This window comes from Benincasa hispida, chromosome 10, assembly GCF_027475165.1.
Source record: "Benincasa hispida cultivar pf3 chromosome 10, pf3_genome.v1.1, whole genome shotgun sequence".
In the NCBI taxonomy this organism is placed as follows: domain Eukaryota; kingdom Viridiplantae; phylum Streptophyta; class Magnoliopsida; order Cucurbitales; family Cucurbitaceae; genus Benincasa; species Benincasa hispida.
This window is the reverse complement of record NC_143487.1, coordinates 37,717,900-37,734,122: the sequence shown is the minus strand read 5'-3', so window position 1 is coordinate 37,734,122 and position 16,223 is coordinate 37,717,900. Positions and strand designations below refer to the sequence as shown.

The following is a 16,223-nucleotide window of genomic DNA, read 5'->3' as shown; positions in this document are numbered from 1 at the left end:
CCACACCTCTCGCTCTCTTGTCTCTCGCTCTCGCACTTCTCGTTGTCGCTCAAGCTCATTCTATCGCTGTCGCTCAAGCCCACTCTCTCGCTATCGCTCAATGTCGCTCTCTCCACCTTTCTCTTTGTCCCTCTTTCTCACACTCTTTTCGTTATGCTATTTTACAATGTTCATACATATCTGTTTTGAGACCACGTTTCTACAAACACCAATGAGACCAAGTTCAAGAAAAGTCTATTCCGTTCTGAAACCCCATTTTGAAAACTCCGTTTGGTTTAGAAAAACTTCGCTCTGGAAAACCTCGTTCAATAAATCTCCATTCAACATAATGACAGTTCAAATGAAGTTTAGATTTTAAAGAATACACCATTTTTTTGTTAACGATTTTAAGTTGTAGACAGATTTCGTGAAAATTGTCAAATCAATCGTATAGTGACAAACAATCACATCACGATGGAAGATGAACAGACAGCGAGAGCGAGATTAGGGAAGCGAGAGCGAGAGGGTTATCCGGGGCAATTTTTATAATCTATTCCCGTGATGACGTAAGCAGATGGTCAATTGACATTATTTTTTAAAAATAGGTCATTTGACATTTTGGACCCTAAAATTGAGTTATCCGTACAATTTTTCCTACTACTTTCTCATAAACAACGTCACTTGACGTTGTGGGCTGTTGAGGCCAATGCTTGAAAATGTTGCAATAATGTTAGTAACATGGCAACAATTTCACTTTAGTATAGAACTATTATTTCCATTTTTAGGTTATTCCACTCAATTCTCCTTCCATTTTTTTCCTATTTTTAGTCATTTCATTTAGTTTTTCCTTGTAATCAAGCTCCATGACGATGGGTCTTGACGATATGGCCCCAACAGGTTGTTAAGGATCGTTTCCAAACTTAGAAGATTCAATGTAAAACTTTTGAGGTTTGAACTTTAATGCTTACATTTTTAGTCATCGTTTTGACTCTTTCGTATGTGTTATTAAATGAGTTGATGCCCTAGTCATTGATGCATATCTAATAACTAAAAATCTTTGCATAATTCGTAAATGTTGTGTATTGCCTAACAAGTAGTGAGAATTAAATTCATGTTTGCATGTGTTGGCTATCCAAAACTCATATTTTAATGACCAACCGAGAATTAAAGAGAAATCAATTAAATTACACTCCACTACCCAATTGATTAATCGTTGCAGTAGAACCATTAATAATAATGCAGAGTTCCTCTACTTGTACTAAAGACTAGTTACTCTGTTTACATTGAGTTCCTTCCTACGTATTATGACCAGTGGATGGAGATTTCTCATGCCGATACAACTCATTCATATACAAGTTTTAGTAAATGGGACTTGTTAAGCCCATGATGATTTTCAAAGCAAATGTTTTAAAGTACTATTGATTTTCAACATTTTCAAGCTTCATAGTAGTATATGAAAGAGGTTGTCCTACTTTATGGAATACCTACCTTAGTTGTCCGATAGCGACCCCATTTCACATCCTTTTTTTTTTCTTTTTTTTTTTGGCAATTAGAGATTCATTTAGAGTTTAGTACAACCTTTCATATGCAGACCAATGGTCAAATTGAGTATTTGAACTAAACTTAAGAGGACCTATTACGCCGCTTGCGCATGACTTTTTACACAATTGGAATTTCCACTTACAAGTTACATCTTACATCATACCATATCAAATGTAAAATAGAAAAAACGAATTCCTCGATAGCTATAAAGGATTAACATACAAAATTACAAGAAAACATGACATTGAAAAGAAGCCATAGATAACAGCAGGAAATATCTTCCAATTAAGCACCTTTTCCTTTCATGTTACATATCAGACACAGACCAAAGATATGCTTCCCTTTCTGTAGCTCGTTTCTCGTTCATCCTCTTGAACATTTGTTTCTCAAATCCTACGAGAAAAACCAATTAAACGATGTAAGAACTAAAAACGTTGATGCAAGATAAGAACATAGAGTCAGACAGCTGTGTTTGATGTTTTTCAAGCACATTGCAGTTAAAAAGAGAATACAAAGGTCCGACTGATTTCTTAAATTATATATTTTGACTCTTGACTCAAATTACTTTTAAATTAAGTCCAACACTAAAAAGTTTAAAATATACCACTTAACTATTAGATATTCCAAAATCGTCCTTACGATCTTCACTAATCAAATATATATTGTTGAAGGATCAACTTGTAAATACATATGTAGTTTATCTGAACATTATCCTATTTATGTATAACTTAGATGGAAAAATTGAAATCTAAACTACAAATGAAGGGACCAAACTGTAACATACATGCAAATGCCACTCCAGACTCAAAAATTTGGAACTCTCAAAAGTTTCAAGTACAGATATATTTGAACAAAAACTATAATTTAACCTATTTTTATTATTTCAGACACTGAGCAATAATACAGAAATGAACTAACCGTTACTACGATCGACCCCATCCCAGTGTCTTCCTGGTCTTATACCATATCGATTAGGTGCAGCATCCAATCCTCTTTTTAGCCAGCTGTGAGGTGGAATTTCCTGAGGAATGATGAACCCTGATTCCTTCATCTTCTCGCTGTCTCCTAGATCAGGAAGAGCCATCTCAGATTGTCTTTTCTGCAATGTGTGCAAAAAGGTCAAACCTACTATCAATTCTTCAACTTCAACACATTTTACTATTTTAGAATTTCAATTAATTACCTTCACCAAATGTGCCATAGGATCACCCCATCTCAGTCTATCCCTCAACATTGAGTCAAGTTCTGCATCATTCCTGAAAGCAATTTGGCAGACATTAAAGTAGTCTCATAAAAGTACAGAAAAAATTTACATTTGGATTCAACCTTCAACAATCCGGACATTGGGAAATCTCTAACAATTATGGATAGGAAATAAAATGAAAGACAGCAATGATACTGAAAATAAAATGGTAAGAGTTTCCATTCAAAAATGATAAACCATTCAACGTGCAGGTAATAGAGGCACACAGGTAATAAAAGTGTATCCTTCCAATTTTATTTGATATCCAAGTACAGATAAACCTAAAATACAAGAGTACTCAGTTTTACCTTGACCGTGCAAATGGTCTATCCTTCTCAAGTTCTAATTCCATAAGTTCAGCTTCTGCTTCTCGTTTTTGAGCTAAACCCTTGCCCCATTCCAACTTTATCTCCTGTGGAGGAAGACCAACATCACAAGCAGCGACAATGAGATTTGACAAAAGCATAGGTTATGATAAGAACTTTATCTCCTGAGAAGTAAATAATCAAATGCGCCAAAACGAAATTTTAATTTATGATAATAACTCTTGAAGTACCTTGGGCTTTTCTTCTTTTTTCCCTCGTGCTTTTAAGAATTCCTCTTTTGAAATGCGATCTCCTGTAATGTTTTGAAGTATGAGGTATATTGTATAACTTAATGCCAAATTTTCTACAAGATAAAGAAAAGTGAGATGTTGATTGCCTTACCTTTAATCTTGTCACGGTACACAGGTTCCGCATTACCACTTGCCGAAGGATTCATCTCTTTAAACCTAGAAAGAGAAAAAAGGTTATTCCACCGTACCATTTGTAAATCCAGTTAGAAAGCACAAGAATATTTCACCATAAACCATACCACATATCTCATGGAAAAGCAAACTCATTGAAACGGAACCAAATGTAATTGCATTGTATTCAACCAACAAGCTTGACTAAACTCTTTAACTTACCGAAGGGTCATGCTTCTGGTGTGCTACATAGTTCTCTGTAATTACTATTATAATGTAATTAATTTTAGTTAAAAGGTTTTTTTTAGTTTTTTTTCCTTTAAAAAAAAGTTAAAAGGCCCTTTTTGGTAATGTTTTGGAGTCTTCAAACTTTACCCAAGCTGAAGTTCTTATAATAGGGGAATGATGTTTTTACTACCCTACCACATAACAAGTTTTCAGCGTTTAACCCCGACAAACATAGAGGGCTCATTGATTCTAAATTTCACAAAATAAACATAAAATAAATACAAAGAGGTCACTAGGCTAAATGGCTTTAAAGAACATGTTTCTCTGATCATTGCAACAGCCACTTGATGAGAGTTTGAAGCCATGGTCAAAAGCAAACCATAGTCTCTCCATCTTGAAGCACAAATAGACATGGCATTGACTTATAAAACTTCATGAAGGGAACCTATGGAAATATGAACAAACACCACCCAAAAAAAAAAGTTATCCAAATTCCAAAATACGTTCATTTTTTGTGACATTTGTATGTTGTGGTCATAGCTCATGGGACATCCTATATCATTCACAATCATCCATCCAATATTCTTATCAAAATGGCAGAAAAAGAAGATAATTAGGATGGAGGAAAAATTCTTAGACAGAAGTGATAATTTAACCCAGAATCTTTTAAAGGAAAATGATGTAAAGTTCCTGCCATCACAAGAACATCCTTACCTCGTCCAGTCCTCTTTGTTAGTTTTAGACATTTCTTCCCCAAACTCTTGCTGAGTAAGCAAACCAGTCTTGCGTGCCTGTTTGAAAGAGACTGAGACTGGTAGTGCTTTTTGCTGTTTCCTACGTGGAGAAAGATCTGCCAGCAGTTCTGGTGAAGCATCAGTAACATGGTTCCGTGAAGGCTTATCTGAAAGTGATCGATCCCCCCTCACATCCTTCCTTTGTTTCCTTGGAGGTGAAAGATCAGGCCCACGCGATATATATGCATCATCTGCATAATCTGAGGTTCTGCGTCGAGGAGGAGAAAGGTCAGATAACCCTGCAGCCTTGTGGTTTCCCCCTAAACTTGCTTTAGATGCCTGCCTATCAGATCTACGAGGGGGTGACATGTCAGATTGTGGAGAAACAGAGTGTGTATGAGTTACATCAGGTTCTGGTGAGGGAGTATGGTAGCGTTTCCTTCGCTGTCGTGGAGGTGATAAATCTATATCTTCTTGTGCACAATCCATATGCTCTGGGATAGCTCCTTGTAAATGTGTGTCTCTATAAACATTCTGCTTTTGTGGTGGTGAAGAACTTGGAGGATAAATAGAATTTGTAGGATTTTCATCATGTTCAAGTGAGCTAGGATGTTGCCTCTGCCTTCTTCGTGGAGATGAAAAATCTTCACCTTCTTCACCAGACACTGGAGGCTTCAACTCATTCGATGGAGAAGGTGTATCATTCCGCACTCTTGTTCTACGAGGTGGAGACATATCAGAGTTCACCATGCTAGAATTTGCATGGTTTGGAGAGAGTGAAACCCAACCACTTCCATCTTCACTTATGGAATTATACGGTCGCTTGGCTTTTAGTTCTTCAAGCCTCCTCATTCTCTTAACCTCAATATCTTCATCAACTTGGGGCTCCTCATCTACATTATAGGAGAACGAGTATGTAAAAACAACAGCCAAAATTTCCAAAGGACAAAATAAAGACGTTCTTTTTTTTTTTGTTAAAACAACTGCTTTCATTGAGAAAAAATGAAAGAATAAGAATTTAAAAAAAAAAAAAAAAAAAAAAAAGCCCACCAAGACAGTGTATCTAAAGGAAGGGATTCCAGCTAAGTAAAATGTTACCTATAGAATAATTACAAAAAAGCTTCGAAACAGAAGCCCAAAGTGAAACATGAAATCTTACCAAGGACCAAACCTCACAAGGGTCCCTTTCCCTACCCTACCTCTAAACACTCTATCATTCCTCTCCCCCAAATATCTCAAACAATTGCACACACCCCAGTGAGCCACAAAAAAAAATAAACACATTCATAAACAACACTGATACTTTACCCGTTGAATTATCAGCATTATCCTCTTCTATAATTATTGGCTTTTGCCAGATAGGATCTTCATCAACGACTAGAACACCTAGAGCATTTGGTTTGGTTGCTGCTGTTGTCCTCTTCTTTTTCTTCTTCTTTTTCTTATCCTCCTCAGTGTTACTTTCATAGCGCTTAAGATATTCCTTAAGGGACTTTGATTTTGCAGACATCATTCAATCCCCAGAACCTGCATACTATAATTAATCAAGTCCAAGTACATGATACCAAAAATAGAAAAGCATTCAAAGACCATACAATTAGAAAAAAATGCAAAAAGATATATCACAAGGAAGATATGGCAAATTGGGGCCTAAAAAAAAGGAAATCCTTTTAGCCTAAACTTCAAGGCCAAAACATTTGAAACTTTCCTTCTTAGTCTTGCCTCCAAGGCCAAATCATTTAAAACTTTTCATAAAAACATTTATGGAGTCATGCTCCAAATTGGATTTGGGAAATTCAAATTATAACAGCACATTGGCTAATGACAATGTGGACAAATCTAATGTTCCGAATTTGATTAAGTTGTTTGATTATTTGAAAATCAAATTCCCAGTCTCCGATTAAGCAGATTGTGTTTCTCTTCTTATATTGCGTCAGTATAACTTCTCATCTATTATTGCCATTAGTGGGTGTCAAATGTATGAAATTACTTCACCTCGCCCTCGAAAGAGTTGATTTTTTTTCTGTCAGTAAGTATTCGGGTTCAATTGATGAAATTTTAATCTTAGAATATCAGAGGTTCTTGCAGCAACAAGGTCAGAAATTCCCAACGAGCACTCACCCAAGAACAGAGCATGGCTCTGATGAATTTTTTTTTTTTGTACCCAAGGGCAAATTACAGTACAAGTAATCAAGAAGAACAATAATGAAAATACCAAGAAGAACAAGCAAACCAGCACTTTCCAGAAGGCTGGAAATCCTCTTCCTACGAGCCAAGCTTGATTACAAAATGCCTACCACACCCTTTTGCCAAAACCTCTCTTAAACCCTTCATTCTTCATGGTCCCCTCCAATCCTTCAACAAACTCCACCTGCGTGGTCCCTATCAACCAAACTAACTCTACCTCCTTTATTGATATTTTCTTCTATAATTCCCTTTCTACCCTTCTGTTCATATGTGTGTATAATTGGAGGCCTTACACAATCCCCTCTCTCTAGTGTAGCAACCACACCCATCACCTTCCCACGAGAGGGATTCCTATCACTAGTGATGTAATCATTGCTAAGGCTCTAGTTTCTTCCATTCCAGAGACTCCTTCTTCCTTGAATCATTTTGCAATGCTTGTGTGAATACTATCGTTCGTGCATGTGACCCATTTCCCACCACACACTAAATCAACCGAGAGAAAGAGGGAAACTAAGCAGAAATCTTTATCCACAAGTTCTTGAATGTGCTTTTAACCCAACCCAGCATCCAATTCAAAAGGATGAAGACTATACTTGCTTGTGATAATCCGAGACCACAAGGAAAAGGACTCGAGTGGAGCAAGTGAGCTCTTTTGCCTTCCTCCACACCTTCCCACAGAAAATCCCTCATAAGTTTCTCCAGGCTCTTGCACATCCAACATGGGGATCTAAAAAGAGAGGAAGTAGAAGGGTGTTAAGAATCCTCACACCTGCAAGCAGAAATTCCCAACAAACACCACAAACTTCCAAGGAACAGAGCTCAACTCTGGTTATTTTATTTATAAACCACCAAAGAAGTACAGATGAGAAAATAAGAGAACTCAGAAGAAAAAAAATGAAAATAAACGTTCACCAACACTTTCAAGAGGGTTGGAATCCTCCCCCAAGCAAGGCTTGATCAATTCCAAAAGATACCTCCCCCCCTACCTATCATCTCCCCTTCTTAAACCCCTTTTCCTCACCCCCGGTCCCCACCCTTCTAACAAACGCCCTAACAAATTTTCCCTTAATCCCCCTTATCTTCCATAATTACCTTCCTGCCCCTGCATTTTAAAGTATTTATAATCGGGGGTCTTACAATACCCCCCGGTTTTCTAGTCACCTTGTCCTCAAGGTGGAATTGAGGGTATTGTTGCTTCATACCTTCCACGTCTTCCCAAGTTGCTTCACTCTCTTAGTAATTTCTCCATTTGACTAACCATTCTTCCCTCATCATCTCAATATTCCAGCGGACGCCTCGAATTTCCTCTGGAATCAACTGCAATTCAAAATCATCATATAGGTCTGGAGGTTGAGTCTGCACTTGCACTCCTTTGCCAATGCACTTTTTCAGTTGCGAAACATGGAAAACGACATGAATCCTTGCTTCCACTAGTAGTTCTAACCGATAAGCCACTGCCCCAACTTGCTCCACCACTTTATATGGTCCATAGAACCTTGGGACGAACTTCTCACACCGTCGCCGGGCTAACGTACGTTGCCTATATGGTCTAAGCTTGAGGAAAACTAGATCCCCTACTTCATACTTGACGTCTCTCTGACGTTGGTCAGCATAATGCTTCATCCTTTCATCCTTTCCTAAGCTAGATTCAAATGTTCCTTCAAAGTAACTAAGGCTCTATCCTTTTCTATTAACTGTTGTTCCAAGGTATCGTTGGTTGTCTTTCGATCACCATAAGAAACTAAGAGTGGAGCGGGCCTCCCAAAAACAGCAGTGTATGGGGGTCATGTTAATGGAGCCATGGAAAGTGGTATTATACCAATATTCAGCCCAAGGGGTAGAGTTATAACATTGCTTTGGCTGTTTTAAGGTAAGTTTCCACACAATGATTGACTCGTTTGACTTGTCCATCTGTTTGGGAGTGGAAAGTCGCACTTCTCTTCAATGCCACATTGTGGATAGTGCACAACTCTACCCAGAAACTGCTAACCAATATCTTGCCCCTATCTGATACAATTGATCTGTGAAACCCATGATGGCAAACAATTTACCAAATAAACACTTCAGCCACTTTTTTTGTTGTGTACGGGTGACTCAGAGGAATGAAGTGGGCATATTTAGTTTACCTATCGACCACCACCATTAATGAATCCTTCCTATGTGATTTAGGTAATCCTTCTATGAAATCCATAGAGATATGTTCCCACACCTTGTCCAATATTGGTAATGGTTGAAGCAACTCGGTGGAGGCCAAGGACTCATTCTTATTCTTTTGACAAATCAAGCATTCAGATACATGCCTCTTGACATCTTCCTTCATTCCCTTCCAATATAGCTCCCATAACAACCTTTTATAAGTACGTAAGTAGCCCTAGTGCCCCCCAACACTAAGTCATGAAAGGTTGATAACAGGGTCGGTATATAAACTGTGTTTTTGGATACAACCAGCCTACCTTTGTAGAATAACACACCTTGTGACATAGAAAATTTCTTGACGCTAGAAGGATCCTTTTCTAGTTTTTCTCGAATTGCTTGTAGGTCCTCATCTGACATAACCTCCTGCTGTATAACCTGCACGTCAATCAAAGAGGGGGCAACCAAAGTCATCAACTCAATAGGTGTTGGCATACAAGAAAGAGCATCTGCTACCTTATTGTTCAACCCCGATTGATAGATGATCTCGAAGTCATAGCCTAGTAGTTTGGTCAGCCATCTTTGATACTGAGGTTGAATCTCCCTTTGTTCCAATAAAAATTTGAGGGCCTTTTGATCAAAAAACATAGTGAACTTGTGCCCCAATAGATATGGTCTCCATTTTTGGACTGATAGAACCACTACCATCAATTCCCACTCATAAATGGATTTTCCTTGCATGTGCATTGATAAAGCTTGGCTAAAATAAGCTACAAGTCGATGTTCTTGCACAAGTACCGCACCCAATCCCATGCCTGAGGCATCTATCTTTATAATGAAAGGAAGTTCAAAATTTGGAAGAGCTAATATCGGAAATGTCACCATGGCTTGCTTGAGTGCCTCAAATGCCTTTGTGACTTCTTCCGTCCATTTGAAGGAATCCTTATGCAATAATCTCATCAGTGGGGTCGCCATAGTCCCATAATCTTTCACAAATCTCCAATAATATCCAATGAAGCCCAAAAATCCCCTCAATTCAATTATATTCCTTGGAATCGGCCATTGCAACATAGCTTGTATCTTCTCCCCATCTGCTTCTACACCCTCTGTGGATACCCAATGCCCCAGGTATTGAATCCTCTGTTGGCCAAAGTGACATTTCTTCCAATTGGCGCACAATTGATTATCTCGCAAAACATTCATCACCATTCCCAAGTGTTTATATGAGTGTCCTCATCAGGACTATAAACTAAAATATCATTAAAAAACCAACACGCACCTTCTTAAGAATGGCCTGAAGTTTTGATTCATCAAAGATTGGAACATTGATGGGGCATTAGTCAATCCGAATGGCATCACCAAGAACTCATAGTGACCTTCATGAGTCTGGAAGGTCGTTTTCTCCATATCAGGTTCATACATTCGTATCTGATGGTAGCTTGGAGAATATTACCGACCCATAGAGTTCATCTAGCAGTTCCTCAATCATGGGTATTGGAAATTTATCAACCACTGTTATCTGGTTCAATTGCCGATAATCCATGCAAAATCGCCATTCCCCATCTTTCTTCTTGACTAACAGAACTGGGCTATAATAGGGACTATGGTTGGGTCATATAATCCCTACTGTCAACATTTCATTCACCAATTTTTCTATCTCATTTTTCTAATTGTGACTATATCAGTAAGGTCTCACATTCATTGGAGCTTCCTCCTCCTTAGTATAATTCCTAATTATTGCGTGATAACTCAGTCTCCTCCTCACCCTTAGATTCCGCTCTTCATTCATCCAATGGCTCGAGCTCCAGTTGCTGGAATTCCACCACAAATTCCATGTCATCCTCTTCCCAAGTCTGAGTTAACACCTTCAGGGATACTTCCTGTGCTGTCAAGATCAGGTCTCCCTTCAATACAATTCTCTACTCCCCTGAGATAAAGGTCATCGTCAACGTTGGCCAATGTCATCATCAACATTGGCCAATGAACTTCCATATACCCCATATTGCATAACCAAATCATCCCTAATATCACATCACCCTTCCCAATTCCAAGGGAAGAAAATCCTCAGTGATGGTCAACTCTGGTAACACCACTGCCACTGCCTTACAGATCCCTTTTCCTCTAATCACATCCCCATTTCCCACTACGACCCCATAATTCGTTGTGTCCGTCTGGAGAATGTCTAGCTCTTTCACTAACTTCTGATGTATGAAATTGTGAGTGGCCCCACAGTCGATCATGACCACTACTTCCCTTCCCACCAACACTCCCTTGAGCTTCAGCATCCCCTTTCCAAACAAGCCCAGAATAGATCATAAAGCAATTTCAATGTTGTTTGCGACTCCCAACGTCTTCACTTTGGTTCCTCTATGACGATTTCAGCCAACTCCTCCTCTATGTCCTCCTCGTCTTGGAATATCAGCAAATTCAACTCCCATGTCTCTTTCGTTTTGCAACAATGGCTCGAGGAATATTTTTCGTCACAGCAAAAGCATAAACCCTTTTCCCTCCTCTCCTTTGCCTCCAAACCGGTTAACCTACAGAATGCTCTCTTCTTCCGCGTCAAGTCCTCCTTTTCAGGTATCAAGACACTCTTCATATTGGGCTTGCCTATCATTCCTCCTAGTGGTCTGAGCCCAACACCCCAAATTAGTGGGATTATTCCTTTTTGGGCTATAACTTGGGTTGGGCCCATCATCCCTCTCGTGAGCTACAAGGCCATGTTTCTATCACTAACGGCTTGGGCCTCTTTCGTACAGACGTCTAGCCCAACCGGATGACGACTAATGACTTCCACTTTAATGTCTGGTGCTAACCCATTGAGAAAAGTCTCCTCGAGCACCTCCCCAGCCGTCTCTAGTATAAGGGCAAGTCTCCTCGAGCACCTCCCCGACCGTCTTTAATATAGGGGCTGCGAACGTCTCAAAAATTTTTCAATAATCTTCGTATGCTCCTTCCTATTTGATTTGCAACAAACGGGACAAGAGAATACCTTCTTGGCTAGGGCGAAATTGCTCAAACATTCATCGCTTCAATTCATCCATGTCTAAATCGGTCTCCAGTTGTGAGACCATCTGAACCAATCTACGGCATCCGAGAAGAACGCGATGACGGCTACCTTGATCTTCTCTTCGTCGGTTAGGTCGTGGATCTCGAAAAAATGCTCCGCTCTATAGACCCAGGAGTCCAAATGCTTACCTGAGAACGTTGGCATTTCCAGTCAGTTATACTTACTACGATCAACCATCCCACCAATCGTCCGTGTCTAAGAGCTCTCGCCCTCATCTCCCTCTTTAGGTATCTTCAGCTTTTGAGAGCTTGCTATGATGGTCGATGTCTCCTTCTCTCGTGATTCCGCCAGGTATTGAACCGTCACCATTATTTTCTCCAAGCTCTTCTTCATTTCGTTCATCCCTTCCAACAGTTTAGCGATACTCCTCAAGTGTCCTTCAACTTTCTCTTCATCTCTCGTTTCTTCTCTGCTAAAGTCTTTCCCACGATTGATCGGCTCTGATACCAATTTGTTAGGAATCCTCACACCTGCAAACAGAAATTCCTAACAAACACCACAAACTTCGAAGGAATAGAGCTCAGCTCTGGTTATTTTATTTATAAACCTCCAAGGAAGAAGTACACATGAGAAAATAAGAGAACTCAGAAGAAAGAAATGAAAACAAATGTTCACCAGCACTTTCAAGAGGGTTGGAATCCTCTTCCCAAGCAAGGCTTGATCAATTCCAAAAGATACCTCCCCCTACCTATCGTCTCCCCTTCTTAAACCCCTTTTCCTCACCCCCCCCCCGGTCCCCACCCTTCTAACAAACTCCCTAACAAATTTTCCCTTAATCCCCTTTGTCCTCCGTAATTACCTTCCTGCCCTATATTTGTAAGTATTTATAATCGGGGGTCTTACAAAGGGAACCTCACTCAAAACCGACTTAGTTAAGGTGAGTCCCTCTCCTTTTGGAAAATAAATTTTCTTCCAAAAAGCTAAACTCTTTCTCACTTTATCCTCCACGAGATTCCAAAAAGACAAATGTCTCAAGTAATTACCCAAAAGGGAGCCCAAGATACGATATCATAAAGACTACCACCTCACAACCCACTAGATTGGCCTGGTCCCCCACCTTAACAAAATTGCTATTCAAACTCTAGATCTAACACTTACTTCTATTGATCTTAAGGCCCATGCTTCAAAGAAAGTAAGAATGTGGTTCACAATTAGAAATGACTCCTCCTTCCTCGAACAAAAGAATATAGTATCTTCCGCGAATAGGAGATGAGAGAGTCACCTTATTCTTACCCACTTCAAAGCCTTCAATGATCTTCCCTTGAACACACTTGGAAACCATTCTCAAAACATCCACCACGACAAGGAATAATAAAGGAGATAAGGGTTCCCTTGCCTAAGACCTCTTGAAGCAAGAATCTTACCCTTTGATCATCCATTTAAAAGGATAGAGAATTTAACTGACCTAACGCAGATCCAAAATTCATGATCTCCATTTATAGCCAAAGCCCTTCTTCTCTAAAGTTTTATTCAAGAAGTTCCAGATCAAGTGATCATAAGCTATTTCAAAACCATTCTTAAAAAAAATCCCTTCCTCCTTCCTATCCCTGTAATCCTATATGGCTTTTTGCCTCCCTGCTATAAAAGCCCCTCGGGAATCCATAATAGTCAAGGGAAAAACTTTTCTCAATCTATTGGCAAATAATTTAGCAAGAATCTTGCAAAGACTATTATAATAAAACTGATAGGCCTAGAATCCTTCACCTTTTGGTCTTTCTTAGGGATAAAACAAACAAAGGTTTCATTCCAAGTGCTATCCAGTATCCACAATATGTCTCTCAAAGAATTCCTCACAAACCTTAACCAAGTCTTCCTTGACAATGTCCCAATTATCCTGAAAGAAATTCAAGGAAAAGCCATCAAGAGCAGGAGACTTATTCCTAATCAGCCTGAACACCGCACTTCTAATTTCGAGGAGAAAGGGGCCACCAACCCAATCAATCCCATCAACAAAGGGCTTAGGAAGCACAATCAGGTCAGAGCTTCGTGAACAACCTTTAAAGCGGGCAAAAACAATTGGATCAATTTTAAAACATACTTTCAAAATCTTATAACAAATCACTATAGTCAAATCTATATTCTTTTTTTATATATAAAAACAACTTTCATTGAAAAAAAATTTGAAAGAAAGATATTTTGGAAGGATGTGAAAACTACTTACATCGATCAACAATCCTAAAGTTCTCAATCCACCATTCACTCCCTTGTTCAACTGTCGACTTCCTAGAAGTTCAAACAATAAAGAAAACGCATAAACGCTAGAACTCAGTTCGAAAACCTTAATTGAATTGAGTGTTCAAGAGGGATGTTCTTAGCCAAAAGTCGACCAAAGACCTCCATTAATCACTCCGAAATCAGTTCAATACTACAAAAAGAGAGTTTCTACAGGTTAAAGACATAGCATTCTTTACTCAAGTTCGAAAATAGACCGAAGTGTGTTAGTACTTATTAAACCTCAGTCGAACACTTTGAAACCGACCCAACCATAACAACAAATGAGTTCCAATGGTTCAGAATAACATTCCAACACTTAAATCCAATTTGAAAAGGAAAGGAATCTTACCGCAAAGGCCCCAAGCATTCGAAAACGTTCGAACTTGCAGATCTAAACAGTAAACGTATATGTGTAAACTAATTCGATGCCAATCCGAGTGTGGATAAACGCCCAAACTCGTCGAAACGCAGAGACACGCTGCTGCGAAGGCCTAGGCGAAGCCGTTCGAAGTGGTGCTCCCGTCGCAAGTCAGATTCGCGGGAGAACGTAAGCTTCAGTCAACAGAGCTGGTGCGTTCGCGTGGGTTTCTGCTCGCGTTAATCGCTGGAGGAAGCGGTCGTCGACGTGGTTTCGTGGGTATTGGCGTCAAGACAAGGGCGCTCAAGGGATCTGAGGTCGTCGGCACCAAGAAGCAGGTAGGTTTCGTCCTCTGAGAAGACTCACCGGCCGAGCTCGTAGTGCCGGCGAAGAACCGTGGGGGAGGGGTCGACGGCTGCAAGGGCAAGTGCGTGGCTTGGCGAAGAAGGTGAAGTCGACGCGGAGGGGTCCTGCGAGCGTGAGTTGATTAGCACACAGCGGTGAAACCGCAGAAGTGTGGGTTGATAAGTTATTTATTTTTTTATTTTTGAAAATGGTTGAATTCTTAATTAAATTCTAAAAATAAAAATAATGTTTAAAAGTTGACTTAGTTTACTAATGGTAAAAATAGATAATAAAAGAATAAATTTTGGTAAAAGTAGTATTTATGACCTTAATTTAAAAAAAAAAACCTAATAGTTAATTGTGGGTTTAGTTTAATTAATCAAATCTTGGGTTTAATTATCACTTTTCCCCTTTTCTTCTTAAATTCTCAAATTATCAAAACTTCTAAATCTTTTATCAAATAAAATCTGAATAAGATAAAGCTTTAAATCCTATTTGTGTCCTTAATCTTTGAATCTTATTCTATTTTGGTTCCTAAATTTTTAAAAATGATCATTTTAGTTCCTGAACTTTTAATCCATGCTACTAAGATTGTTGTTAACTCTTTAAGGATGAAATTGCATCTAACATATGTTGAACAAGATGAAGGCGAAGTAAAATGTCAAAATCTTGAATACAAAATGACTTTTGATATCTCCTATAGAATATTTCTTTACCACCTAATTCAAAATTGAAACCCTAAATTTTTTTTGCATTACTGATTTATTTAGCAATTTAGTCATCCAAAAATATAAGTCATCTCACCATTCTCTTTAAAAATTAACAGGATCTTAAAAACATGGATAAAAGTTAACTCTTTCTCGTACAACTTTCTATGGAGAGCTTAGTTTCCAATCCTTTCGTGAAAAGATCGACAAGGGATGTCCACTTCTAATGATTGGTGTTCTGAGGCAATTCCAGCAATTACCCCGCCCTAAGTGAGTAAGGCAACTTCTACATGCTTTTTTTCTCTCCTAGAAAACCTAATGTTAAGCTATGTGGGTCATGCCAGATGGTCAAGTATTCAAGAGGGGGGAGTTTGGCTAAGTATGGCTCAAGATGTATATGGAAGGCCATAAAGGAAGCTAAGTTAGTTATCGAATGAGGTGTTGACTGAGGCTGGTGAGAGAAGAATGCGATCAATCTCACATGAGGTTGGTAAAGGCTCATGTAGGCAACATGCGAACGGCTAAGTTGTGTAGACAAGCACTTTAAGGGATGCTAAGGCAGAGTACTAGGAAGGTCGCGTGATAAGTATTGGCCGAGAGGCTTAGAGGTTGGTAGCAGAAGTTGTTGTGGACTGATGCGATGATGTTGTCACTCAAGTGACGCGATGAAGTATATTATGAAAGTTAATAAAGGAAAGGTTAATCGGGGAAGGCGATGCGATCATGACTGGTGAGCGATGACTAGGAAAGAGCTTA

The 16,223-nt window shown here is 39.1% G+C and overlaps 1 protein-coding gene across 5 annotated transcripts; it reads right to left on the bottom strand.

Moving 5' to 3' along the window:
- Positions 1-1,539: 1,539 nt before the first annotated feature.
- LOC120088062 (pre-mRNA-splicing factor of RES complex protein) lies at positions 1,540-14,956 on the bottom strand. Of its 5 annotated transcripts, none has more exons than XM_039045098.2 (10): positions 14,407-14,933; positions 14,005-14,066; positions 5,762-5,980; positions 4,434-5,346; positions 3,472-3,536; positions 3,321-3,382; positions 3,073-3,176; positions 2,705-2,777; positions 2,440-2,620; positions 1,540-1,914 (listed from the first exon to the last, which is right to left on the bottom strand). In XM_039045098.2, exons 3-10 carry the CDS (start codon positions 5,964-5,966, stop codon positions 1,829-1,831), a joined length of 1,689 nt encoding a protein of 562 aa, XP_038901026.2. In that variant the 5' UTR covers positions 5,967-5,980; positions 14,005-14,066; positions 14,407-14,933; the 3' UTR covers positions 1,540-1,828. The 5 variants fall into 5 exon arrangements, with proteins under 5 accessions (XP_038901026.2, XP_038901027.2, XP_038901025.2 ...); XM_039045099.2 differs by having other exon boundaries at positions 5,762-5,987; positions 14,407-14,923; XM_039045097.2 differs by lacking the exon at positions 14,005-14,066 and having other exon boundaries at positions 14,407-14,956.
- Positions 14,957-16,223: the final 1,267 nt, after the last annotated feature.

Excerpts from the sequence above, each read along its gene's own strand:
- LOC120088062 (XM_039045097.2), bottom strand. The coding sequence starts at position 5,966 with ATGATGTCTGCAAAATCAAAGTCCCTTAAGGAATATCTTAAGCGCTAT. Across the intron at positions 5,347-5,761 it reads TAATGCTGATAATTCAACGG|ATGAGGAGCCCCAAGTTGAT; the intron begins GTAAAGTATCAG and ends CCTATAATGTAG. Across the intron at positions 2,621-2,704 it reads CTATGGCACATTTGGTGAAG|AAAAGACAATCTGAGATGGC; the intron begins GTAATTAATTGA and ends CACACATTGCAG.